The sequence below is a fragment of the Drosophila hydei genome, unplaced genomic scaffold (assembly GCF_003285905.1).
Source record: "Drosophila hydei strain 15085-1641.00,03,60 unplaced genomic scaffold, DhydRS2 tig00000172-arrow-pilon, whole genome shotgun sequence".
In the NCBI taxonomy this organism is placed as follows: domain Eukaryota; kingdom Metazoa; phylum Arthropoda; class Insecta; order Diptera; family Drosophilidae; genus Drosophila; species Drosophila hydei.
In genome coordinates, this window is record NW_022045682.1 from 3,766,785 (window position 1) to 3,794,330 (window position 27,546).

Consider the following 27,546-nt stretch of genomic DNA (forward strand, 5'->3'; position numbering starts at 1 on the left):
TTAAAGAGGAGGCTCACTTCACTCTGCAACAATAGAATTCACAACTGGCTACAGCGTAGCAGTAGTAGCAACGAAATGCATAAAGCCACCAATATTTTCTAATGATAAAAGCCAGTAGTTCTTGAAATAAAGTTACTACAAATATATATTTTCTAACTTCTCTGTTTGCTATAAAAAAATTATCTCTTAAAGCTGACTTCTCCAGCTGATATGTCAACGCCATAAGCTATAAGCAATCAACATCACGATCAGCAGATTATTTTAAGAGCGAGCTAAACAATTTAAGTTGTTAAGAGATTGAGCTCAATCGTGCCTTTTTCTTCCCTTTGTTGCTCATTCACACTCTCCGAGCTGTGATTTGATCTCACTCAGCCGGCGTTCGTAGTTTGAGCATAGTTCGAATGAGAATGTTGTTGGCATAGCCGGCAGCTCTACAGCTCGACAGCCTAAATAAATGCACAGGTTTTGTCATGCTCTTGAGAAAATAAATAAAATTGAAATAGTAGTTTGATTCTATCATAACTGCTCCCTTTTTTTATATAACAAAACTTATTTCATTATAATCGCTGTTTTCTTTAAAAAGATATACCGTTTGAAACTTTTGAAAATACAAACCTATTCAGTTGAACAGCACTGTATATGTATACAGTAAGTGTTTGTAAAACTAAACAGATAAATAAACTAAACAAACAGCGTCTAAAGCATCTCAGTATCGCAAAGATTCTGATTCGCTTTGAACTGAAAATAAAAGCATAAATATTTTAAAAAACAAAATTCAATATTGAAAAATTTTCAATACAATTCCGAAGGAACAGCCCTGTTAAGCATATATATACCTAGAAGATAGGACTTACCCAAGTTTATACATCATTTCATATAATTTGTCAATCAATTATATTGCTTTCTTCTGATTCCTCAGTTTTCTCAAGGGAAATAATAAACATTTAATTTGATCGATTCGCTTGTTTTTCACGTTTTCTTGTTTACTTTTGTGTTTTTATTATTATTATACGTAGCTTTAATTTAGACAAATAAATTAAGAATTATGACGATATAACAGCTATGTATTATTATTATTATTATTGCAGCTCGACGGATGGTGGGGATTGATTTGTTTGGTTTATTATAAAAATTATTATTTTGAAATTTTTGATGACACATTCAATGCTCAATCGTGAATAAGTTTGGAGATAAAAGATTTTGGATTTAGTATGACTAACTAGCAGCAGAAGAGGAGCAGGAGACAGGGGCATATTGGCTTGGAGAGTTGAGTGAGTGAGTGAGTCGTGTGTTTTGTGTGTCGTGGTTAAAGGCGGCGTTTTCTCTCTTCTGCATTTCATCTCTTTCAATATGTTCTATAACATGTCTCTGAGCACTTCCTTTTGCGCGGCAGTCAATTTCTCCGGAAATTGTATATCGAAGGCCACCAGCAGATCGCCCTTGCGTGTCGTATCTTTCGGGAAGGGCAGTCCGTAGCCCTGGATGCGTTTCACAGTGTTCGGCTTGATGATCTCCTGCATGGTGCTGATGCGCAGTTTGTCGCCAGACATTGTAGGAACTTGAAAGACAACGCCGCAAAGCGCCTGAAAGAAAACAACAACAAAAAACACAAAAACATATATCAATAAATTTATATATATATAAAACTATTATCAATCAAATACATTGCCTTCGCCATGGCTAAGCAACTCAATTTCCTCTAAATTGTTATTGCCAACCAAATAGAAAATCTATCAATCTTTTTTCGGGTAATCCTGTTTATGTTCCTCGCCTGTCCCAGTAGCAAACGAAAGCAAAAAACTTTCTCTCGTCTTTGTATTGTGTTTGCTTTGTGTCTTGCATAAATCCTTTTTATGCCTTTTTATACCATTTTATGTGCCTAATTCGTGTTTAAACATCTTGTTGACATGTTTCTTTGCTCACGCCCCTCTATCTGTCTGCTCTATCTCTCTGTATCTCTGTGTCTGGCTCTCGCTTTCCACCCGCAAATCCTTATTTCTTGTTTATCCATTGCAGACGATTTCATTGGCCTCAACTGCCATTCGATTTGTTTAATTGGCCAGACTAAAAGATAGCCATCAATCATGATTTGTTTGGAAATATATATTATATATATATTTATCTATATATATGAATGTACTCTACTTAATTAGTAGCGCAAAAACTTGTTGTAGACAAAAACTTTTGTGGCTCTTGTTTCAATACATTTCTTTCATATAAGATGCCAAAGTTTAAGAACATTTAGAAAAGTTTTTTTTTGGAATATGATAGCAAATTTAAGATACACCCTGAGTTAAATGCGTTTAACTGAAAGCTAATGCATTTGTCTAGATTTGAAATATGCATTAAGATTTCATAAAATTATAAGCTCAGCCCTATCTACGAGGTTTGTTTAAAAAATAAAACGAATTTTGAATTTCCCGAAGATTTCGTATATTCAATTTGATATTATATTTACCCTGATGTTTTCCCTTTATGCCGACAATTTAAACCTTTTTGAATGCTCAATTAACTTTTGATTGCTTCCTTGCATTGACACTGATTTTCCCTCTACTTCGACTTTTGACAATTTCAAAAAATTATGAAAGAATCTGTATCAAAGTTTTGAACAAAACTAGACACAGTCAACATAAAATCCTAGGGCTGAGCTGCAATAACTTTTTCTTGTTTGCAAAACAGAACAACACGAAGTTACGATTGCAGAGCTAAAGGCAGCATCAGCAGGAGGAACTGCAGAAGTTGTCCAGAAAAGATTTTTGGAAGAGGCTTCATCAAAAGTATAAACTAATGAAGAAAGAAGCTAAATTTTCCATAGCTTTTGAGCAGATGTTGTACATCAAACTTATCAATCTTCCATCAATCGCTTCAGCTCTCTCTTTCTCTTAGTTTAGTATAAGCTGCTCTTTATTGCAAAGCAAAGTATATATTCAATAGTTTTAAGTTGCTTTATTTCTATTTTCTTTTTATATAAAACTTAAATGTTTCTCTTTCACCTCTAGTACAATAAATCAGTTGCGCCTTTCTTCTAAAATAAACATTTCCTTTGACTGTTAACAACTAAAATCCGACATTTTGCATATGTATACACAGTAAAAAACACAGAAGGCATATCTATGTGATTTGATACCCAGTTACCCGCATCGAACAGTTGGCCCAGAACATAAAACCATGTGTGTATAGCGCGACGCGCTCAAATAACATAAAAAAAGAACATAAATAAATTGCGACAAAAGCAAAGTGCACACCTTATGAATATTTAAATATATATATATACATATACATATACATACATGCATACAGTTATACAGAGTATACGAGAGTCTGGTGAATTTAAAGCGATGACAACATAAACTGATGACGACGGCTACAACAACAACAACAATAGCAACAACAATGATGACGACGCTGCCAGCATTGATATTTTTAATGGAAATGTTAAAAATGTTGTCGTAACGCAGCTCAAAAACAAAAAAAAAAAACAAAAACAAAAGTTAAAAAACTAAAAGCAAAGTAAATAAAAAGCAACAACTACAATAATCTGTAACAGAAAAACGCTTAAAATACTTTGCTACCTTTTACGGAAGCTGAGCCATAAAAACCTCAACCTGAACCAAAAAAGCGAGCACAAGGAATACAAATTGCGAATCGCGTTTCATTTACAACTGGATCAGCTGTTGTACGAGAGCGCAATATACATATATACACACACACATACGTACATCATACATATGGGCGTAGTGGATAAGGGCACAAATCTGTAGCCAAATATGGCAACTGGTTCTGAAGCTCGAACATGAATAATAATAAAAAAATTTACAGAACTTTAAAAAGTCAGCAGGCAAATAGTTAAGCAAAAAACTTCCTGCTTAGCTTGAGAAATATTTAAGTAAATCAAAAATAAAATTTACTTAAAATTATTAAATATATAAAAATGTTTTAAGAAGCTTGACTAAATTAAAAATAGATTTTTGAATATATTTTTAAATTCATATTTTGCTTGAATAGGCTTCAGAAATATTAAAAAAGAAAATATTGAACACCAAATTCTCTATCAATTTTATTTAATTTAATTATACAATTTTCCTTTTTACTGAAAAAAATAATTATAAAAATAATTATGTAAATTTGAGGAAATTTAAGAACACCATAAAACGCAGGCCAAGAGACTACTTTTAGTCTACAGTCTGAAAGGTTAAACATCTTTAGATGGTTCTACTTAGTCCCTTTAGAAGACTTAAAAAAAGACAAGCAAGAAGAAAAAAATATCTGGACAGAATTTTGAAAAATTAGACAAAACACAACATTTTTGATTAAATATTGACAAATTCAAATTTGCACGTAAGAATTAAAACGTAGAAAATGTTTAGGTTTCACATAATTAAAAAGAAAATTTACATATTTTCAAAAAGTTTACTTTAGTCTAACTCACAGAAACGACAAACAAACAGCAAACTCCACCATTTTGCAACTTGGCTAGACAATTACGACTGCAAAAGTGTTTTGGAAAACAAATCAACGACGTTTCAATAGCATGTCATAAAGCATTTGCTTGTTCTATTTGTCTTGTTTTTTTTTTTTTTCAATTTTTTCTATTTTTTTTGTGTATAGATTGACAATGTGAAGGACGCTGACGACTGTCATCAAAATGCAAACGAAGCCGACGGAATGCTTTTTGTATTGAGCCACCAATTCTATGCAGTTGAAAAGTTCTCCAGCCCAAAATTGACAATGGCCAGTGAACATTTCGGACAGCAACAGCAACGACAACAAAATTTGTGATGTCTGGCCATCAGTTACAGCAGCTAGCCACAGGCGGACTGAGAGGACTGAGAGGACAACGTTCAATTGTTGTTTAGCATTCATCAATTTTTAGGGTTGCTGCAGCATTCGCGAAATGCTGACGCAAACACTCAAAGCGTCAACATTTTTGTTTTAATGCTCGCTCGCAGCGCAACTAAAGGGGTATATTAGTTGTGTTTAATGTTGGGCTTGCAATTTGGTTGAGTTAATAGTTCAGCTCTAATGAGTAGATGGCTAGCAAACATGAAGAGCAGATTTTATGCTAGTTCACAATTGAAGAAGGGTATATAGCTTTTTTAATATTAATGACAGTCAGCTTATTTAATAATAAGTTTAATTAAGAGTCGAGTTACTCGTACTATAGCTAAATTTTCTTTGTAAGATATTTGTTTAGAAATTAAAGAAGAGTATATTAGTTGTTATACCAACAAGTTGTCTTGATGTAGTCCCCATGGGATACATGCTCTTGAATTAAATTAATGATAATTAAATGATCTAGCTACATTTACAGACATTAAAAAAAAAAAATATTTTTGTAAAAAGAAGTCTTGTAGATGCCTTTAAGAGCTGCTTTAAAACTAGATTTTATAAGCTTCTTCATTATCTGAAATACTCAATCGAACTGTTAAGATTTTCTTTAGACTCTATCGATTGCTAACCTCTTGGTTACTCTCATTGAACGAGCATCACGCAGTCGTTCACATCTCTGTCAACAGTTCCATTTTTATGATTCACATTAAGCTGTTGAATTTGCATTCCATCTAAAATGCACGACTGAATATATATACAGGTATACCTCTATACATATATATATATATATATCTATCAAATATTTCTATTATTGCAAATATATGTTGTAGGTCAGTGCCATGAGAGAGCATCCATATTTTAATGAACCCATTTTAACTGTGATTCACTCGAATATTAAATGTCATCTAAAAATTATTTGCTTTTTTTTTTGGTATTTTATCGTAAACGATGATGTAATTTATGGTCGATATTAAATTTAATGCTCAACAAAAGGCAACAACAACAAATACAGAATTCTATATTGCTGCGGCCAATTATGTGAAGTACTTATATGGCGCTTTAATTGCTTTACGGCGCACTTTTGTAAGCCGAATAAAAATTTAAATTGCGCCAAAAAAAGGAAATATGTCATTTATACTGTTTTCTTTTGCAAAAATGCGAATATGAAATATGCAAGATTTATGGTGCGAAACAGGAAAAACAGGCAAAATTAACAAAGAATTTCATGTAAATTCTGTTTTAAAAAAACTTTTTTATTATTATAATAAACTGATTTTATAGGCGATCCATATTTGCTGTAATAGAAGAAACGGAACGGAATCCCAATATTACACAACAACTCAGAGAGAGGGAAATTAAGACAGAATAAGAGGAACAGACAGAGTGAGAAGGGAAAAAGAAAGAAGGAGACAGATAGCCTGAGAGAAAGAGACTAAGAGACAGACTGAGAGAAAAACTGAGAGACAAAATGTGAGAGAAATTGAAAGAGAAAGCATGATAGAGACTGAAGTGCCATAAAAGAGAAGAGTAAATGTAAGAGAGATAGAAAGAGATAAAGAGAGATAGAGTGAGAGAGAAATAATGATACAGAGCGGAGATAAAACAAAAAAGAACTTGTTGCTTAGAAAATGTGTCTAAATTTAACAAAATATGTTTTTTGCCTTACTTTGAATCATGAGAATCGCATAGTAAGGTAGCAAAATGTGACAACACGTAAATTTACTCTGTCTTACGGCTTTGTATACTCATAAATAATTGAACAATTGAGAATAGACTAATAACAGTTCGAGTCAAATCAGCTAATTAGCATGAACTTTGACTTAACAAATGTTCACAATAAATTCAAAGATCAGCAAGTTATGTAGGTTGATGTCAATTAAACATAGACTTTAACGGAAAGACATGGCAACAGCAAAAACTTTTATTCCATACTTGACGAATGCCATGAAGTTAGAAAAGGGATATTACAATGAATCGCATTTATGACTCGATAACTAAACTTGTATCTAAATTGTGAGCATTTAGTTGACAAGGCAATCAGCATATAGATAAGCGTCAAATTCCATAAGCTTAAACACAAAGGAACAGAACTTGGCAAACTTGCAGAGCTAATACTCATTTAACATGAAGTTTGACAGTCGAAATTGCCGCTTGATTATGTTACATTGCAGATTAGACTGAAATAACAATAGAATAGCTATTACCATTTATGTAAACGACTCTTAAGCTACAGTTAAATAAAACCTATTGTTAACGACATGTTACGACCCTTAACTGTAGCTTATGGCTGTCTGTCAACCGTTTAGGACTTGCATTATTGCAAAATATAAGATATGATACGGTCTTAAGCCCGAGTTCTCACAGTATGGCGCCCAATTAAAGCCCCGGCCAGCGCCTAAATTAAATTATAATGAATAAAGCGCGTTATGGTTATGGCAAATTTACCATATACGCAAGCGACTCGATCGAACTGGCTGCCAGGCTGGCTAACTGGCTGTCAAATTTGGTCAACATGGTCAAGTTTCAATTAGGCGGGCACAGCAGTTGGTCAAGCCAACACGTACGCACACTGTATATATATATATATGTATATATATATATAATCGGCTCGGCAGTTGACGCTGACGCTGAGGTGTTAAATTTTTACACAGCCAACTGCGTTAAGACCAAAAAACAGCAGGCAAACCTAACCAAAAAAAATAGAAACAAAAATATTCGAGAAAAAAATCATTTTTTAATCATTAAAAAATAGTAAAAAAAAAAAATAAAACAGAGTTTAACTAACACGCTGAGCACTGCACAGTCATGTTAAAATTGTTAATTGCATTAACTAGATTAAATAGTTGCGCTCTAAGTTTTTGACATTTTTAACATTTTATTGCTTGTTAGTGCGACAAATTTAGTAAATATTTTTGGGGTTCTCCATTTTGCCCAAGTTGGAAATGATTTTTCATCAAATCTATATAAATTATGTGCGCCTGCTTTGGGCCGAGTCGCAGCTTCAGCTATTAAAAGTGTCATTTTGCGATTTCTATTTAGAAATATTTGACACGGTTTTTACGTGCGGCTCGCGTTTAATTATGATTGCATGACGGCATTTGGTAATATCTTCAATTATGACTTCTACCACCAGATTTGGTAGTTGACTAGCTTTTGGCCAACTAACATGAAATCCGCGTTTCACATGAACATAAGCAATTTGCTTTATGGCTGTACCCAAAAAAAAAATATATTGACCTTCTAAATGGACAAATGTAAATAAATTCTTTAGCACTTCTAAGCAATGAAAAGTCTAGAATTTCAAGAAGAGGCTGCGATCCCATTAAGTCTGCTTAGATCTGCCCTTAGATACGATCGGTCTATGCTGTCTATCTGCTTGTCTGTCTATCCACTTGTCTCCTCATATGATTGATTTGATCTCAAGTACTTCAAGAGCTAACAACAAACATAACAAATTTGTTGAAAATATTCGATAAATTTTATCCATAAAGTTTATAAGAATTGCTATAAAATTATGTTTTTTCAATTGGTTATCCACTTTAAACACTCGAGTATTAATTATTATTCTTTGCTAAATTTAGAAAATAATTTTAGTTTCCTTAATTTAGTCTCTTGGTGTAAGGTTATTATGTCATCTATAGACCTCCTAACTTATTTCGTAAACTAAGCATACTCCATTCCATATGCCTCTAAATCTCATTCTCAATAATCTTATACTAGGTTTTCTTTTCCATTGATTCCATCAGCTTTAGCACTCACCTGCTTGAGCGTCAGCCTCGCCGTATATCGCAAATCGCTGCCCTCTCGCTTGAACATGGCATGTGGCTTATCCCTGATGATGAACACAATATCCGCTGGTATTTTGCCGGGCGCCTGGTCACCCTCTTTTTGGAACGTGACTTTGGTGCCCGATTTCCAGCCGGGTTTAATAGATATTTGCAGGACTTTGTCCTCCTTTTTCGAACTACCATCGGGCTGGACGACACGACGTGAGATTTTCATTTTCTTAACACAGCCATGGTAGATCTCCTCCAGCGTCACATAGAGATCATGCTCAACGGGCGGATCCTGTTTCTGCTCCTTTTTGAAGGGGGTGTGCACATTGAAGGAGTGTGATCTAAAAGAGGGCCTACAACAAGTTAGCAATAGTTATGGATCGAGAGAAAGTGAGTCTTAGACTACCTGAAAGCGCTGCCTAGGCCATGCCTTGAGCCCAGACCGCCAAATGGCGATGAGAAGAAATCGGGTTCCGTATCCAAATCGAAGACATTCTTATCAAACAGATTATCGCCCATATCGAAGAACGAGGCGAAGGGATTACTATTGCCAAAGAACTGTGTGAATGTGGCCCGCGGATCGCCATGGAACTGATATGTAAATGAATTTTTGCCTCCACCGCCGCCATTACGAGCGCCTGCAATTATAGATTAGATGGAAGATAAGTAATATGCATATTCATAATTGAGCTGGAACTACTAGTTCATATTCGCTTTCGCTAAGTAGGAGTTGCAGTAGTTCATTTCAACTACTCAATCGAACTAGTTCAAAGCTCATATTTATGCTCACCTCCACTCTTCAGTCCATCCTCGCCATATTTGTCATAGATCTCGCGTTTGCTTTTATCGGAGAGCACTTCGTATGCCTCGGCAACCTCTTTGAACTTCTCCTCAGCATTGGCGGCTTTATTTTTATCGGGATGATAACGTAACGCCAGTTTTCTGTAGGCCTTTTTGATCTCATCATCGGTGGCAGTTTTTGTTATGCCTAAAGTCTTATAGTAGTCCTTGCCCATTGTGTGTATGTGTGGGTGTGTGTGTGTGTAGAAATGTGTGGGTGTGTGTGTGTGTTGCTTTATATAGTTTATATGAAGTGCACAAAACGGTGAGGTCTTTAATTCTATGCGCTGCTCTCTAAAATCTAAGGAAAATAAAATATAAATTAATTAGAATCAATATTTCTAAATAAAAAAATAAAAGAATTATTATTTCTTATAAACATCAGAAATAAATTAATTAAAAATTCATAGCTTCAAATTCATATAAAAATACTTGACACTTAAAATAATAATAATTCAATTAAAAATATTTTAAATAAAATATAAAATTTACTTAAATAAATGTTCATATCAAATAAATACTGAAAATATGAATTAAACATAAAGTATTTATAAATTAAATTTAATCAGCCTTGTTATTAAAAAATAAAATAGAGATACAATAATAAATTAAAAGTTTTGTCAATAAAATATACATATTTTTATAAAATTTTTATTATTTTGTTTCTTTTGTAAAATAAATTTTTATTTTGAATATTTTTAATTTATAATATATATGCATTTTAGAAATTAAATATACATTCAAAATAAATTAAAATAGTAAATTATATAAAAATATTCTAAGCTGAATATAAGAAATATGTCTAAAATAGCAATTAAATTAAAAATGTTAACAAATAAAATAATAAATATTTATAAATTAAATGCTTGTGAAAAATATATTAATGAAATAAAATATATTTGTCAACAAAATATTAAGAAAATATAAATAAACTTTAGAATTAAATACTCACATGTGTGTATATCATTTGTCTATAGTTCATATATATATATTTATATATATATATATTATATTGCTAGTTCCGGGCTTTACTTATTGGCTATGATACTGCTCCAAAACATATGTTCACTGTTCTCCTATGATGGCACATACATGTTTGTTGTGTGTTGCTTGTGGCTTCTGCAATTGTAATTAAATATATATTATAAGTATATATATAATATATGCGTAATCTACACATCGGACAATGAGCATTATGTTAGACGCCTTCATAGCGCGTCACAGGCCTTGTCCATATTCAATGCTAAGGCCGCCCACGCGTTTTGCTAAATTTAGCACTCAAAAACACACACAGCTCGGAGATTAGTAAAAATCGTACGACGAGTACAGATATCTATATATCTATAGATATATAAATATATATATATATATATATATATTTAAATTAAATATTTGCTTATGCAAAATACATATAGAACAAATATTATTTAAACATTTAACAAATAAACACAAGAGCCGGCAAACACTTTCAATAAACACAAATTTAAGCACATATTTACACACATTTGCATATACATCTATGTACATATATATCTATATATATTCAACATATATCTAGGCAATTTGCATTGACCTTAGCCAAAGCTCTAAAATTCCAATTGAGTTCAGAACATGCGCAAGAATTCCAAATTGACAATGACTTTTATGAATGTCTTCATTAAGTACTGACAACAGATCATCTATATACATATATATATATACATCTATAAACATTTATATATTATATATGTCTGCCATTTGAACTGTTCCTGGTTAAGGCAATACAATATATGCTCTCATCTATTAATTTCTTCTAGCTGCGGTTAGGCACAGTCAATCAGAGTTGATTATGAAGACATTTCATAGTAAAAACTTAATCACATCTGGAATCGAGCAGAATATTATGTTAACCACAACAATAGTGCCGCATTTATCAGCTCAAATCACGCGAAAATTAATTACATACAATTGGCAACTAGACAAAAAGCAAAATAAACAATAAACGTGAACAAATATTTATTCAATAAGAGAAAAGCCGGACAGGAAAAGTTAAATATTTTTGTTTATATCAATTGAATTTGAAACTCGCATTAATTTACTATTGGAGAATGCAATTTGATTGATTAAACATTAGAAATACATGTTAATAGAATATCGAAGATACTGTTAACTTCTGTATCTGTTAACATGTCTCACATTAACATGAAAAGTATAACAGTTGCTGTTGTACTAATTGCCTAACAATGTAGTTACTTGTTAATATATCAATATGTTGCACAGTTAACTTATTATTTCTATCACACACATAACTAGCATAACAGAAACAAAGAAAAATAATGGAGCAGATTGTGAATCTCAAAAGGCGGCAATTGGATTAATTTACAGAGACCTTTGCATGATATGAGAACACTGTTAAGTAAAAGCAGCAAAGTTGAGTGGATCTTTATACTAATAGTAAACTACTTGCTTGTCTTATGATAATTTGTAAAGAATGTTTAGAAGACACTATAAAACGAATTGACCTTTTACAAACTTTAAAGTTGAAGTTGAAGGTCCCCTTCATAGAATATTTTTCTATATAATAATTGAGTTAGCTTTAACTTTTTTATGTCAGAAACAAATAACAGAAGAGATAAGAAATGTTAGGAGCAAAATTAACTCGAAAGATTAACAGTATGTTAATCGAAATCACATAACATTGTAAGTACATGCTTAACAGCTCACTTAATTGCCTTCTAATTGAGGCTCTTAACAGCGTCTGTTAAATAAGAATAGTTCTTAGCTAAATATTTAACAGTATTAAAAATCGATATATTGGCAACAGCGTCTAAGTATGTTAAAAATAATATGTAAAATTTCTAATGTAGTATTTTGCTGTATGGCAAATAAAATAATCATTTCAATTGCCTTTCATCAAGTTCAAGCAGAGTCGACAGCGATTGGCAAATGCGATTCATTAACATTCAACATGTCAACGCGCTGACAATTCAGACTCAATGCAATTGCTAGCCTTCAGCTTAACTGATTTCGTCTTGGAATATCATTTTATATCTATAATATAGAAATATATATATAATTTAAGCAAAATTTTGCTGCCTTGAATCCAAATCGAATAGCAAATGCGATGTCGTATGGATGCGATCAGCCCGATCAGCGATATATATGCATAGACTAATTGCTGTGAGTCGATATTTATCTATTTTATGTATTTATCGATCAGCTAGAATCGTGCCAAAATTTGTGCCACATTCACAGCGTGGGCGTTGGGGCGTGGCCTATCAGGCAAGGCCAACCACGTCGTGAACATAAATATAATTTTTCCACACATTTTCGAAAAAAAAAAAACTTTTTTTAATAGCAACTTTTGCGTATGGCCAAAAATAATTCTTGAAAATTATTACGCAATGTGTATATGTGTTTTATACCAATTTTCTATATATATATATTTATATATATCTTTATGCTTTGGTTTTCCTTTTGACAATTTAATTGGAAAAATGTTTCGCGCACGTTTCGTTTGTTGTTGTGTTTTTTTTGTTATTGAATTATTAACAACATTCGAACATTGTTCGTGCAAAATAATGAGTGCTACATGGGTATAAATTCATGCTGATATGAATACTATATGAGTATGAGAGCCACGCCCCCACTTCCAACAAGCCGCCTGCCTTCTGCTACATTGACAATTACAACATGTTTCTGTGTGGGCGAGACTTCCGCATAAATTATTGACACACGCACACACAGACATCTGTATATTGATTACAATATAACATTTGTTTAACAATTTATGGCTATTGAATATGCATGCAGGCAGGCACAAAAATATTAATACATATACGTATATATGCATATGTGTAAGTAACTGTCTATATCGAAAAGCTTTCATTACTTTTTCCTACCCTCTAAGCATAAAAGCAGCGCTAGCAGGGGTCTTAAAAGTCTTGATTTAAATTTTATACATATTGAAAATATTTATATTTTTCGGTTTATATAGCTATAAAAATATGTGGCAATACATAGATATTTTTATTAATATTTATTTTTTGTTAATATTTTTCATACGAAAACTTTTACAAAACTGATTCTTAACTAAATTTATTAGAGAATAGATATTACTTTGAAATAATTATATAATATATAGTTATATGTATAATATAGTCGCCTCAATATCAAAAGCGCAAATGATTTTATTTCTCACAAACAAATATTTCGATTCCTCTGATATTTTTAAAATTTAAAAAAGAAATTTGATTTTTTAAATTGAAAATTTAAAATGGAAATTTCAATGAAAAACAGTTTAAAAAAATATAAAGAATTATTATACAAATCTTTATATATTTACATTTATGAAACAATCATATTTAGCTCGAGATTTCTTTCAAATTCTAAATTTATAGGATATTTGTTAAGTCTGGCAAACTAAGCGCCACAACAACATATTTCTATGTTCTATTTACATTTGCCTTTTTTGTGTATTTTGTTTTGATTTGTTTTTTTTTTTTTGCATATGCAATTTCCATTTCTATATAAGCACACACACTCGACGCACTCGACACACACACAGTTACGTTTTTAGATATATCTCTGCGAGAGCTAAAATTATTAATAAATTGTCGTAGGTTATGAGGCCAGCGCTCTAATTGAATTGAACTTGATTTATAATGCCGCGCTTTACTTTTTATCCACACTTTATGATCGAGCAAACGCCTCTTGGCTCATAAATTTTGCACAGCGAACAAATAAATGAAAACCATTTTGAGCTAAATAACAAAAAAAAACATTTTGATATATTTTTTTAAATATATAATGCTATATGGTTCTCATATATAAATATTTGTTGATTTATGGTTAAGCTTAAGGTAATAATTTATGGATTATAGTTGATATGAAAAAAAACATAGCCATATGGGATTTACCAAAAGGTTTTTAGAAAGGGGCTTAAGTGATCCATTATTTATATGAAGGAAAAATACTAAGCATCGCTGTAAGAATATAAGTGCATGAATTAAGCTGTTCTCATTCAGTGCAAATTGAAAATTAAAACATAAAAATAAATTTCTTAAGCAGTTTTATAAAGTCTAAGGACAGAATATTTTTTTTTTATTTTTAATTATTTACTGAGGCAATACATTTTTTTATCTTTAGAAATATTTTATTTATATTATTTTTATAATTATTTCTTGTATTTATATTGAAATAGTTATGTTAACCAACACTTCAATATCACACAACACTAAATATGTATAACTTCACACTCTTTAAAATTAGTTGAACTTTTGGTATTGCATAATTACATAGTTTCATGTATTTAATGGATATTGCTCACTCTCACTTTCTCAAATACTAGAATGCAATATAAAAATTGCTGCAGTGATGCCTGCTGTAAGCAATGTTATATTAACCAACTATATATATATATATGTTACTTCTAAAAAAATAATATGCATTTTCCATTATCTACCACTTGAAGAACCATTCACAAAACCCAAAACCTAACATATGTGTAACCCACACTAGAAACTCACTTATAGGATATATCTCTTAATATCTTCCTAAGCATATAAACATTTCAAATTTCGTTAGCCAACACTTAAGACCCATTTCCTCTCTCTTAGCTCTTAGCATACTATACTATAAAAGGTTAGCACATATATTTCAAATACTACTCTGGTAAATTTCGTTAGCCAACACTTAAGACACTGCACAACACTATGACTTTAGCTTGTTCAAGGTTAGTGAACTTGTTTTTTTTCCTCTAATCTTTCTTGACCAACTCGATTCGCATTAAGTTGCCAGACAAAGTGCCTTCATTCACTCTCGCTCTCCGACTCAAAGTCAACAACAGCTTCATTCATTGACAACCACATTTTGTTGTTGTTGTTACTGATTGTTGTTGCTGGTTGTTGTTGTGGATTATTTTTGCTGATTTTTATTGTTGTTTTAAATTAGGCAAAAAATCAAGCAGCATGAAGTTTATTCACCCACGTTTCGCTAAAAATTATTACAAATATTTTTATAAAATATTAAAAAATAATAAAAATAATTATTGTGCGATAAATCCGAGTCCAAAAATTTTTACTGTGGGCGTTCGCTAGGCCGCAAATCCGTTACAAAAATAGTCAAAAATGACTAAGCAAAAACGGTAAGGTAAAAACTTTGGATGGTGTACTCTCCCACGTGTCTAAACAAAATATATTGTTTTTTTTAGAAACATGAATCACAAAATTCGAAAGGCTTTTTTAAACAAATTTTTTGTATGGAAAACGTGTACTTTTAGTCACCGTCTACAATTAGATTGGAAAATGTGAAAATTAAAAAACTCAATTTCCGTTTTATCGTATTTTAAAAGCAATAAACAGTTTATATAAGCTATTTGCATAGAATAACTATAAGACGAAAAAATAAATAAAACGTGTTAAAGAATTTTTTAATTTTAGACGAACAGAAATTTGCATACGCCTATGTAAACTGGTTTTTAGTTATGTTGCAAATTGTTCGTGTTTTTTTTTAAACATAATTAAATTGCCAATATACGAATTTATTACTTTATATGTGCAATCAAAGCTTCCTGGATAAATATATAAAATCAATTTAAATTAATTATGAGGATTTCATTTGAGCACGTGTAAGAAGGTAACGTGCTAAAACCAGCAATAATGAAGTGCAATCAATCAATATAAATTACTGACAAAAGCTTCAAAGTTCATTTCCTTTTCATGATGTGCAGCTCTTCACTCTTATCTTCACTTCTCTTCTTTACCAAACGGCTTGCGATTAATATTCGCTTAATTTGTTCCTCAGTTCATTTCCTTTATGCCTCTTCCCACTCTGCTCTCTTTTTCTTCCTCTCTAACAAAAATGCCTTGCGCTAATTTGTGATTCGTGTTTTTATCACGCTCTTTGCTTATTTACGGGGAGCAACGCTTTAGCGGCTCATTTAAATCATGTGTGGCAAATTTTAAAGACAGCAGCAAACACAAGGAATACGAAAAACAACAACAGCACCGGTCAGCGCCTACGTCTGCGCCGCCCACTCAGCTGCTGTTCAAAGAGTTAAGTGCTGCGAGAGAGCATTAGTTAAAGAGAGCAAGAGAGCTCGAGCGCGCAATGTGTGGCTATTTAGTGTGTCATAATTTAAAAATACAAATAGACTGCTAACGGTAAAGATTGACGCTCTGCGTATGTGTATGTCTGCCTGTGCGTATATGTGTAATTATGATTATTATGATGATAATGATTAGCAGCATTTGACTCTCTATTTGGTAATTTGCCATTTGCGTTTACTCTCCCTTATACACACACATGCATAACGAGACAAACTCTTATTGTTTTTTTTTTTTTTTTTTTTTTTTTTTACTTTTTGGAGGCCAACAATCTTTTATATGATTTCTTCACTTCAAGCATAATCGCTGTTTACTTTTTATTGTCACTGTTGTTATACTATGTTATACACTGTTATGCGTAATGGATAAAGGAAGATTTGAGTTTCCAAAACTATACAATAGACTATAATATATTCTTATTGGAAAATAACCAATTGGCTGGTATCACTTGCTGAAAGCCCTTTTCCACATTTTTAACGTGTAAGCCAAACATTTTATACACAAATCGCACACACATGAAGTGAATATATGTGTGTATTCCAAAGAAACGGCAAGAACATTCAAAAATAATCGGACGAGCAGCAAACAGAGGCAAAAACTTGGTGAGAAAAAAATATACACAAAAATAACTGAAAATGCTAAAAATAAAACTTATTTAAAGAAATGAAACCATGAAAAATTCAAAAACACAGGCAGAACGCTGGCTAGCAAAATATAAATAATAAAAAGAAACCGAAATTTTCCTATGCAAAGGAAAAATTCTCTTGAATGGGCCTTGAAATGGGTCTAATTTGCAAATGTTTTTCTGATTGGTTAGTTTAAATACCCGTTACATTAGAATGCTATCAACAATCCAATAAGACTATATGCAGACTGCTCTCGAACTGAACGAACAAATGCGACAAAAAAACTCGCAAAAATTTCAAGCCATAAAAAGCACTTTACAATGTATGAATAATACATACACACAAAAGCACGTATATATGCATAAATGTGAAAGTGTGAGTGTGTGTGTCTGTATGCACATATGTATTTTTGTTATTTTACTTTGACCACATTTGGCAACACAGGCAGAACGTAGCACACACACAAACACATATACAAACGCAAGAAACTCCAGCAGCAACAACAAAATCAACAAATCATTCTCTCTCACTCACTCACTCACGCACGCACTTGCATTAGGTATTGTGATTGATTGTAGCTATAAATTATCAACAATAATATCTTACAATTCGTAGTTGGTTTCAATTTTGGCAATTTTTGTTTTTATTTATTATTAGCGCGTTGATATTTAAGAGGAGGTGAGGTGTATTTAACTGAAATGCGTAGAATGAGCGCCTGCAAAAACCGTTAGAGCGCAACGACAACAACCGCGCGATCACCGACGACGACGACGCTTTGAGACACACTGAATAGGCCAATGTGTCCGCAACTGTTGAAAATGCCCGCTGATCTTCGTCTCTGACGCATATGTGAGAGTCAGAGAGCAAAAGTGTAAAGAGCAAAGAGAGCAGTTCCCAAAAAACGCACGTTTTTGGTGGGGGAGGAGAAGACAATATAAGAACAGCAAGCAATACGTGTGTTTACACATAGACACACACATGCATAGACACATTTGCCATTTGCAAGTGTGTTTGTGGTTACATTGAAAGAAAAGCGAAAATAGAGTACTAATATACATGAATTGATCGTCTTTGATGCGGCGTTCGTTGTTTCGCATGCGTCATTTTTGCGGCAGCTTTTTCCCATATGTAAGCAAAGAGCTTTTACGCCAGACAGTTCGAGGAAAGCTTTGCATTGATCGAAATTGAATAGGGAAAACGACAGTTGAATACCCTCTCGGAATTTAAAAAATCGATATGTATACATATATATATTTTTAATACTAACAGGTATTATGCCATTCATTAAAATCGAAAAACGATATTTTTAGATAAGTACATTTGCATGTTTGTCAATATAAACTCAATTGGTATTTTGTTAAATCAATAGATAAATACAGGTTTTTTATATATATGTATATAGTACGCATATAAGTCAGCGTCTATTAGTTTTAGCTTATTTTGGCAATCAGCTGTTTACTGCTTGGTCCTCACTCGCATCAGGCGGCAATTCAATGTTAACCGCAGATAAAGCCTCTCGAATCCAACTGGGAATCGGGTCGCTGCCAAAATGTCGAGCCATGAAATCTTTCACGAATTGTGGAAAGGCATCCACTAGCACCGCCTCCCGCATAGAGCGCATCAAGCGCAGCTGATAGGCCACATTGTGAACGCTGAGCAGGGAGCAGGAGACGGACTCGTTGGTTGCGATGTGATGCAGGTAGGAACGGGTATATCTCTTGCAAGTGTTGCAATTGCATTGTTTATCAATAGGTTCCATATCATGCTTATATTTCTGATGTTTCAGATTCATCTGTCCGCTGTCGACTAAGGCGCACCCAAAGCGAGCTGTGCGAGTGGGAAAGACGCAATCGAACATATCTATGCCAAGAGCAACACAAACGACCAAGTCCGCGGCAAAGCCCACGCCCATCAGATAACGTGGCTTATCCCTTGGCAAATGATCCGTGCAGACGTGCACCATGCGCCAAAAGTCGTGCTTGCTCTCGCCACCACTCAAACCGCCCACTGCAAAGCCGCGCACCTGCTTTTCCATCAAGGCAGAGACACAGCGCTCTCGCAAAGGAATCTCCAATCCTCCCTGCACAATGGGAAACAGGGATTGCTCATCATCGCGTGCATGCGCTTTAATGCAGCGATCCACCCAGCGTATGGTGCGTTCCATGGCCTCCTCAACTCTCGGACCCGTTGTCGTCGTCTTTACCACATCATCCAGCTGCATCATAATATCCGCTCCAATTGCATTCTGGATTTGGATCGAATGTTCCGGGGTTAGCATGCATTCGCTATTGTCGAATGGCGAACGAAAGTTAACGCCATGCTCATCGATCTCCGCCAGCTGCAGCAACGAGACCATTTGAAAGCCACCAGAATCTGTCAGGATTGCTCTTGGCCACGACATAAATTTGTGAAGTCCGCCAGCTTTTTTCAATGTCTCAATTCCGGGTCGCAGACCTAGATGATAAGTGTTTCCCAACAATATTTGGCAATCCAGTTCGATTAGCTGATCTGGCAGTACACCCTTCATGGTGCCCTGCGTGCCCACAGGCATAAATACAGGTGTGCGCACTTCGCTGTGCCTGCAAGGAATTGGCTCAAAAATAATCAGTCAATCAAATCTGGAGTAGAAAAGTCATACCTCAGAGTCATTAGGCCCGCGCGGGCTTTTGACACGGAGCACTCAGCCACAACCTTGTAGGTCAAAGGTGGTAGCTTGCTTGAACTCATTTGTCACACTTTTCTTTTAATTATACAAATATTTATTAAGAAAAGTTAATAAAAACACGTGTTGCACAAACGTAAACAAACTTGCCGCTGACGAGTGTGACCGAATTTCGCAAACAACAAAATGCGCTCAAAATATTGTCGATTCCATCATTTATCGAAATTATCGAAAAGATATTACTCATCGATACATTTAAAAGCTTTAATACAAAATCAAATACATTTCATATTATATATACATATATATATTTAGTATATACATTTATTAAACTACAAGTATTTCAGCTATGTAATGCGATTGCTAGATGACATGATATAAATTTGTGAAGTCTGAGGTAAACAACTTGTATGCAGCGAATTCAAATACAGACAAATCAAACTTAAAATAGTAAATACGATAAGGAAACAACTTAAATGAACTATTGAGTTTAGGCATTCTCATAGCGAGACTTCATCATCTTCTTAATGTACGTTTTGTAATCGTCGCCAGGTGCCAACGTGCTGCTCTTGTTGCCAAGTCCGACATTATTCGAACGAGCCTCAGCCTGATGAAATAAAATTAAATATAAACATTGATCAAATTTAGCTGGGTTGGCAAAATACCTCTATAATCTGCGTGCGTCCCTGATTCTTGCGCCCCAGACCTTGACCCTCCGACCAACCCATTTTCTGAAGCAAGCGATTTCCCACATTGTTTGAGCTAATGGGCATGGCAGGTGCTGCTCCAGTATCCTTTTGACGTGTCTGCAAATTCTTGATCTCATGCTCGAACCGCTCGCGACTGCGATTCGGTGGTGGAGGATCACCCTCGCCATATTTTAAACGTCGCTCCTTGGCGCGATCACGATAACTGTTTAGATGAGAGGCATTGCCAATGTAAATATAAAATACGATATCCGATATACGATATTTGAACTTACGATAAGCCCGCGTTCGCTGTATCTTCGCTGCTGCCGCCGACAGCGCTGCCCGCATTTACTTTGGCCAAATTTTCCTTATGCAAATTGGACATTTTTAAATGCTTCTGCAGTATGTCATGAGATTGAAAGGCACGCTTGCACAGTAGACAGGTGAGCTTCTGGAAATCCACATAGTCCATTTCATCAACAGGACCACCAGCTTGTGCACCTGTGCCACCTCCGTTATCCTCATCCGAGTCAGAGCCACCTCCATAAGCATTCACAAGCTTATTTATCGGAGGAGCAGCCGGTACATAGTCGCTCAGTTTGCCGCGCTCCTTCTTCTCTAATATAGAGAAACCCACGTCGGCATAGGCACCCGCTGCAGCGCGTGATGTGCTCGGACCCTCGCCAGGATCACCGCGTCCCGGCAGAATGGGCTGCGGTGTGGCCACCACTGTATAGTCTTTTTTCTGATTCAATTGCTTGGCCCACTTTTCCATGTCCTTAACAATCTTTTTAGCCACCTTAACCTTGTCATGCTTATTGTTGTCTTTGTCTTTGCTTTTATCCTTCTTGGTTGACTCCTCCTCCTTGTCAGCCTGTGCCTCCTGCGCAAGCGACTCCTGCAGTGCCGCTTGTGTGGAGGCCGGCGTGGCTAGTATGTAGGTGCTACGCCTTTGGTCCCAATACAAATAGGCGCCTGTCTCATTGTTGTAATAGTACTGCGAATGGGCATCGTAATACAAGCCCGTGCTGGGATCATAATAATAGCCAGACGTTTCATCATATTGATAGCGTGAGACATCTGGCGTGGCTATTTAGAGATAGAGATGGATATACAGATATAGATGTAGATAATTGAACTCATCGAAGACCAGTTGATTAAATATGAAACGGAATGGACGCCAAGGCTTTGTATTAAACAAACCGCTCCAAACCAGATCAGCTAGTATATATAAATATATATATTCAATTTTGTCCACTCACGATACGTTTTGCCATCATTTCCTCTAGGCGCAATCACATTCTGTGCCGCAAAGGTTGCTTTCACTGCAGCAGCCGCCTGGGCAGCCGCCGTTGCCGCTGCCGTGGCTGTCGTCTCAATACTGCTCATCTTTTTCTGCTTGCGCTGTATGGCGGAGAGGGCAACAGCGGCGCCAGAATTAGCCTCCGTTAACTGGGTTTCTCCACCGCCAAACTGTCCGCCGCCCTTCTTAATCTCAGCCACATAATAATCCGTATAATACTGCACATAGTGTGCATGCTCCGCTGGAGTGGAGGCGTACAACGAGGCACTATACTCGGCGAGGCGTGGCACATCGGCTAAGGTATAAACGCCGCCAGCATCAGAAGGAGGAACAGCGTCCAAGGCCCCGCCTTGAAGGCCGCCGGTGCTACTAATTTGTGAGTCCTTTGGCTGACGATTCTCTGCATCCATGCAGTAACTGATGCACACTACAAATGAGATTTAAGATTAATTTATCACTAATTGCAATTCAGCTAATTCCACTCACCATCACGATCATCGATCCTTAGCGGCGGATCCAACGTTGATAGCGCATTGTGCACCTCCATCGAATCGATAAGAGTCTCAAAATTTAAATAGCAAATGCCACGCGAAGTTTGAGTTAATGTATCTCGACTGATGAGCACCTTACTGATTGTCTTAGCCAATTTTGGCAGCACCTTCTGTAATGCAGTTAGCACGCTCTCCTCGTTCGTCAGCGCGTCCAAATTCCGCAGCATGATCTCTGCATTAAGAAAGGACAAAAGCGTTTAATTAAGACTTCTTGGCTTTGGTATTTGTTTTCTGTGCATACTTTTTGTTAGAATTGGACTAACTTCGTCGATGCCCTCGCCGCCGCCAGAGAAAATGCTTTCGCTTTCCGCTCGGGATGCCATGCAACGGAAACAGGAGAAGCGACGCTTGAAATTGAAGACGCCACACTGCAAAAGAGAATTTTGTACCAATGACTTCCGCTTCAGTTGTTTAGCTTCTCATACCTTAATGCAATGCCAATCGGTGATCCGCTTATGACTGTATTGCAGCGAGACGCGTTGATCGCCCAGCTCCAAGGTGCCCTGAATGAGACAGGAAGAGAAAAGAGAGAAGAAAACAACGATTAGTGCTTTAATCTTTGGAATGTTGCACACAGAGTACACAGTCACCAGGTTGCTTCTGTGTCTTAAAACGCGCTGTTGCTGTTGTGGTTCATTGCAGTAGCTGCTGCTGTTGTTGTTGTTGATGTTGTTGTTGTTGTTGATTCTGTTGTCCAGAGTAAACGCAATAAATTGAAATGTTCACTTTAAGTTCAGTTGCCGCCCAGAAGAAAGAACTTTTACTATCTCTCTCTGACTTTGACTTATACTTATACAAGAAGAAACAAATGAAAATCAAAAACGGAGGCATGAACAAACCAAAATTCTGCAAAAAAAGAATCTGGTCTAGGGTAAATGGATTATATATGCTACTATATAATACAATACGAAATAGTTATTTGGGGGGTTTTTTTTTTGTTGTTATTGTTGTGGCTGTTGGCTGCTGTTGAACTGAACTTAAGGCACATATTTCACAATTATTGTCGAGCTTTCGCTATTTATCTTTAATTTTATAACTTTTTATTTTGCTTAGTTGGTTTCTTGTTGTTGTGATACCTGGGTTATATCCATCCAACGTTTTGCTTCCTCAACGGTATTAAACTCGACAAATGCGAAACCGCGTGATGCACCTAAATTTTAGATAGAAGCAGATACAAAATGGTTTTTGTCAAAATATGTTCTTTGTTTTTTAATATTTGTTGTAACATTTTTTGTTTTGGTTTATTTATTTTTTTGGAGGGTATGTTTTTTGTTGTCTGTTTTTTATAGGCCAAGTATGTTTTTTATTCAATTTAGTTGCTGGATGTGAACTTCTGCCGAGTTAACACAATCTTTATATTACTTACGCATCGTGTATATATCTTACTACATAATATTAAGCTAACTCTTAAGGTAATTTCTGCGTTATTGTAACCCACCTGTAGGTCGCTTGCGTATCAGTCGTATAGAAGAGGGCTCCATGTTCACTTGTATCAACGCGCTCATAATCTGTTAAATGAAAGAGTGAATTGTTATAAATAATATTTATTAGATTATCATCTCATTATAGATCTAATATTCTATATTCCTAATGTCGACCATCAACGGTCTGACTCTGACAAATGGAGATGTTTAAAACATGATTCCCCAACAATTATCTCATATATATAAACGCATATAACGCATATTCGAAGCTCCACTTCACTACTTACGTCAGCTTCTGTGATGTGTTTTTTTAAATCAAATATGATTATTTGATGCAGTGCCTCGTTGCTGGTGCGGATGTGGTTGCGACGGTATTGGCTATCGTCGCTCTCATCGCTGTCATAGCTATCCTCATCGGAAGGATAACGTCTATCCCGATCACGATTGGCTCCAGGAGCTGCGCTGTTGTTGCCATTGTTGTTGCCGTTGTTATGCGATCGATAATCGCGACTAAGTCAGAGAGAAGATAAAACATCTGTTAGACATCTAGACCAAGTTAAATCCTACGATATTTTACCTTCGCTCCATGCCCCTGTCATAGTCAGCGTTACGTTCCCGTGGTTCCCGCTCGTAGTTTTTCCAGCGCTGATCGCGATCTCGTTCACGTTCGCGATCCCTGTCTCGATCTCGATCCCGCTCCCGATCGCGTTCACGCTCACTATCATAGTTATCACCATCACGACGATTGTGATAATTGTTGCGCGAATTGTTATAGTTGTTACTGCTGTTGTTGTAGCTATTGTTGCTGCTGCCACGATCCTCGTTGTAGTCATCGTTGATTAAATCGCGATACAGATCCTTGTCAGCGCTACCCGTGTTGCGATAATGCTGCATCGAACGTTCGCGACTGCGCGAACGCGAATTTCGACGCCTATATCCCGGCTGATCCCTGTTGCGTTCACTGCAACAATAAAAATAAATTAGCAAAATGAAATCTATTTTTAGGCTTTGGCGACAAACGTGCATGCTTACCGGGATCGCGAACGGGAGCGACTGTAGCGCCTGTATTGATTGTTGGTGCTATTGCTAACCCCGCCCCCACCGCCACTTCCTGCGCTGTTGCCTCCTGAAAAGCTGCGTCCATAGCGCGAATGCGAATCCATATTACGCCTACCTGAGGCTAAAGTTGTTTTTAAATCGAAATAAAGGCGTATTGTGTGGACACAGCTCTAGCTAGCAACAATTACCACGTAACTCACTCATTTAGCGTATCTAAAAATTAAGTTAATTATGAAGCGTTACGCTTGTACATTTACAATAGAACACACGCACAGTAAAAAACTATGGAAAAAATCTCAGCCTGCTGTTGTCATTCACAACGAAATGCCTGCTACTGTTATCGATTAGAACTGGGACAAATGTCGCTGGCTCCTAAATTAGCGAACAAGCATTTATTTGTTTGCCACACTCAGTTGCACTGTATACACATATAATAACATTATTATATTTTGCACTCTGTTCAATAAATTTCTAAATCATGTTTTTATTGAACTATTATTGTAATTTATTTAAACTGACATGGCCACATAATACCATCGATAAGCTTCTCAAGTTAAAACATATGACCAGGGCTAAAAAATGCCTAAAATGAAACGATATATCGCAATTAACACAGATACACAGTGTATCGGTATTATTTAGTGCAAGCGTGCTGGGGAAAAACCGACTTTGTATATTTTTCAGTGAAAGAAATCTAGACATCCCCCGAGGTATACTACATCATAGTTTTCAATAAAGCGTCAACAATGAAGAAAGTGTTATTAACTAAATCACTGCACAAATGTGTGACAACAACTGATGTTATAAAGAAACCACAAAACCTTGCCACAGCTCCAACAATAAATTCAACGAATGTGCGTATAATGCATATGCAAACGAATGTAATAACCAATACGTATATGCAACGGAAATCCTTTCAGTCCATCTACGAGGAGATTTTTAAGTTGTTAATGCGTCTGCCCGACAAGGCGTTGCAACAACGCGTAATTGACGCTATCAATGGGCGAACCGATAAGTCCCCTATCTTAAACCCCAATCAGTGTAAACAATGCTCTATAAAAGAACAACAAAAAACAATTAGCCCAAAAGTGAATGCGTCAACACAAACCGAAATACTAGAGACTAAAGAGACTACCAGTGGTGAAACAAATTTAAATGAGTGTGACAAACAAATACAGCCTGAGAAACTACTTAAAAATGAAGACAACTTATCCAAAACAGAGACACCAACAACTGCAAAAGTACCGCGAAAACGTGGACGCAAACGCAACACGTGTGTGCCCCAGGTGGTCAAAAGATCAGCGGCCCAAATGGCGCTACAAGAGCGCGAAGAGAAGCAATTGACGCCTCTGCCGGTCCCCAAAAAGAAGAAACTGGAGACAACTGTAAGCACAGAACAGATGAAAATGTTAAAGCTTTCACTAATTTAATAATTTAATTGTTTTAGGTGCCCAGTTCATCAGACAGTCACTTACCAGTCAAGAGTCCCCTCCAACGTCGAGACTCCTTCTTGTCCAATTTATCTTTGAATCTGAATGATCTTGATGTTAATATACTTGACCTGGCCAATGGGTTGGATGATTATGTAAACAATGATATAAAACGCACAATCTATAAGACCATGGAGGATGAATTTTGTAAAGCGGATCTTATGTCCGATAAGGGCTTGCTGTAAGACTTGTTTTACTTCTATTTCTCCCTTTATATATTCTAACAACCTGTATTCTCTTATAGACCTATACATGATGCTATTTTGTTAGGCGACGTTCAACGCGTACAGCGACAGGCTTATGTCTGGTCCAAGCTAAAGGGCAATGTTGATTTTAACGAACTGGTAAGCGTGGATGGCGAGGACTGCTTGCAGCTGGCTCTGACCAACGATAGTGATGCGGAAATAGTGAAGGTCGTTTTGAACGCGGGCGTGTTACCCAATCATATCTATGAAGACTCCAATACAGCGCTTCACATAGCTATTATCAATAATGTGCAATTGGAATCACTTCGTCAACTAATGCTGCGAATCGATCTTAATCTGCTGTTGCAGAGAAACGATGATGGCTACACGGCTTTTCATATCGCAGTGCGGCATAATCGTTATAAAATGGCTGAAATTATTTGCGACGCAATCGATCAAAGGCAGTTGGGTGAGCCTGTCTATAAGCGTGCCTCGAATGAGACGCACGAAACACATTCAGATAATAATAGTAAAGGAACGGATGTCAAGGATGAGAAACAATTTGCCAAGTTCTATGAACACGCTTGCGATCGATTGGATAACAATAAAGATAAATTGCTCACGCATCAGTTGAAGCGTAAGATAATCAATGCTTCGGAGGCACGTGCGGGCAACGTAAGTCTCTTCTATGCCATTGAAGGAGAGCTGGAACATTTCTGTTACTTCTTGCTCGCTCACCTAACAAATCCCGATGAGGAGAATCTGAGCGGACATAGCCCCAAATCGTATCATTATGAATTTGCTCGAGTGCTGCGTATAAATCTAAAAGTATCGCGCATTATGGACAAAGTGATTGGCATTCTAAATGCTACATCAAGATGAATATGAAGAATATAATTTGTAGCTAATAAAATTTAATTTTTCTTATTCCTAGCCCTAAATAATTTATATTTTTTGTGGTTGTTAAAACATAATTAAGCTATTTTTAGCATCAATTCAACACTGAATGTTATATCTAATTGACAT

The 27,546-nt window shown here is 35.5% G+C and overlaps 4 protein-coding genes across 6 annotated transcripts; 1 reads left to right on the forward strand and 3 right to left on the reverse strand.

Annotated features, from left to right (window-relative positions):
- Positions 1-1,058: 1,058 nt before the first annotated feature.
- On the reverse strand, positions 1,059-17,953 carry LOC111595852 (dnaJ protein homolog 1). 2 transcript variants are annotated; one of them, XM_023309764.2, is made up of 6 exons: positions 17,764-17,953; positions 10,399-10,565; positions 9,397-9,747; positions 9,013-9,244; positions 8,590-8,959; positions 1,059-1,583 (listed from the first exon to the last, which is right to left on the reverse strand). In XM_023309764.2, the coding sequence occupies exons 3-6, from the start codon at positions 9,620-9,622 to the stop codon at positions 1,356-1,358; spliced, it is 1,056 nt and encodes a 351-aa protein (XP_023165532.1). In that variant the 5' UTR covers positions 9,623-9,747; positions 10,399-10,565; positions 17,764-17,953; the 3' UTR covers positions 1,059-1,355. The 2 variants fall into 2 exon arrangements, with proteins under 2 accessions (XP_023165532.1, XP_023165533.1); XM_023309765.2 differs by having other exon boundaries at positions 1,061-1,583; positions 8,590-8,947.
- A 502-nt stretch (positions 17,954-18,455) lies between these two features.
- LOC111595851 (queuine tRNA-ribosyltransferase catalytic subunit) lies at positions 18,456-19,977 on the reverse strand. The gene is made up of 2 exons (XM_023309763.2): positions 19,796-19,977; positions 18,456-19,736 (listed from the first exon to the last, which is right to left on the reverse strand). Exons 1-2 carry the CDS (start codon positions 19,882-19,884, stop codon positions 18,605-18,607), a joined length of 1,221 nt encoding a protein of 406 aa, XP_023165531.2. The 5' UTR covers positions 19,885-19,977; the 3' UTR covers positions 18,456-18,604.
- Positions 19,978-20,171: 194 nt separating this feature from the next.
- LOC111595850 (RNA-binding protein 5-A-like) lies at positions 20,172-25,186 on the reverse strand. 2 transcript variants are annotated; one of them, XM_023309761.2, is made up of 13 exons: positions 25,034-25,186; positions 24,819-24,960; positions 24,364-24,747; positions 24,074-24,296; positions 23,801-23,870; positions 23,439-23,512; positions 22,788-22,865; positions 22,604-22,730; positions 22,298-22,534; positions 21,771-22,238; positions 20,802-21,597; positions 20,485-20,731; positions 20,172-20,426 (listed from the first exon to the last, which is right to left on the reverse strand). In XM_023309761.2, the coding sequence occupies exons 1-13, from the start codon at positions 25,047-25,049 to the stop codon at positions 20,310-20,312; spliced, it is 2,979 nt and encodes a 992-aa protein (XP_023165529.2). In that variant the 5' UTR covers positions 25,050-25,186; the 3' UTR covers positions 20,172-20,309. The 2 variants fall into 2 exon arrangements, with proteins under 2 accessions (XP_023165529.2, XP_023165528.2); XM_023309760.2 differs by having other exon boundaries at positions 24,819-24,966.
- Positions 25,187-25,440: 254 nt separating this feature from the next.
- LOC111595798 lies at positions 25,441-27,475 on the forward strand. The gene is made up of 3 exons (XM_023309688.2): positions 25,441-26,230; positions 26,293-26,516; positions 26,580-27,475. Exons 1-3 carry the CDS (start codon positions 25,592-25,594, stop codon positions 27,400-27,402), a joined length of 1,686 nt encoding a protein of 561 aa, XP_023165456.1. The 5' UTR covers positions 25,441-25,591; the 3' UTR covers positions 27,403-27,475.
- The last annotated feature ends 71 nt before the right edge of the window (positions 27,476-27,546 follow it).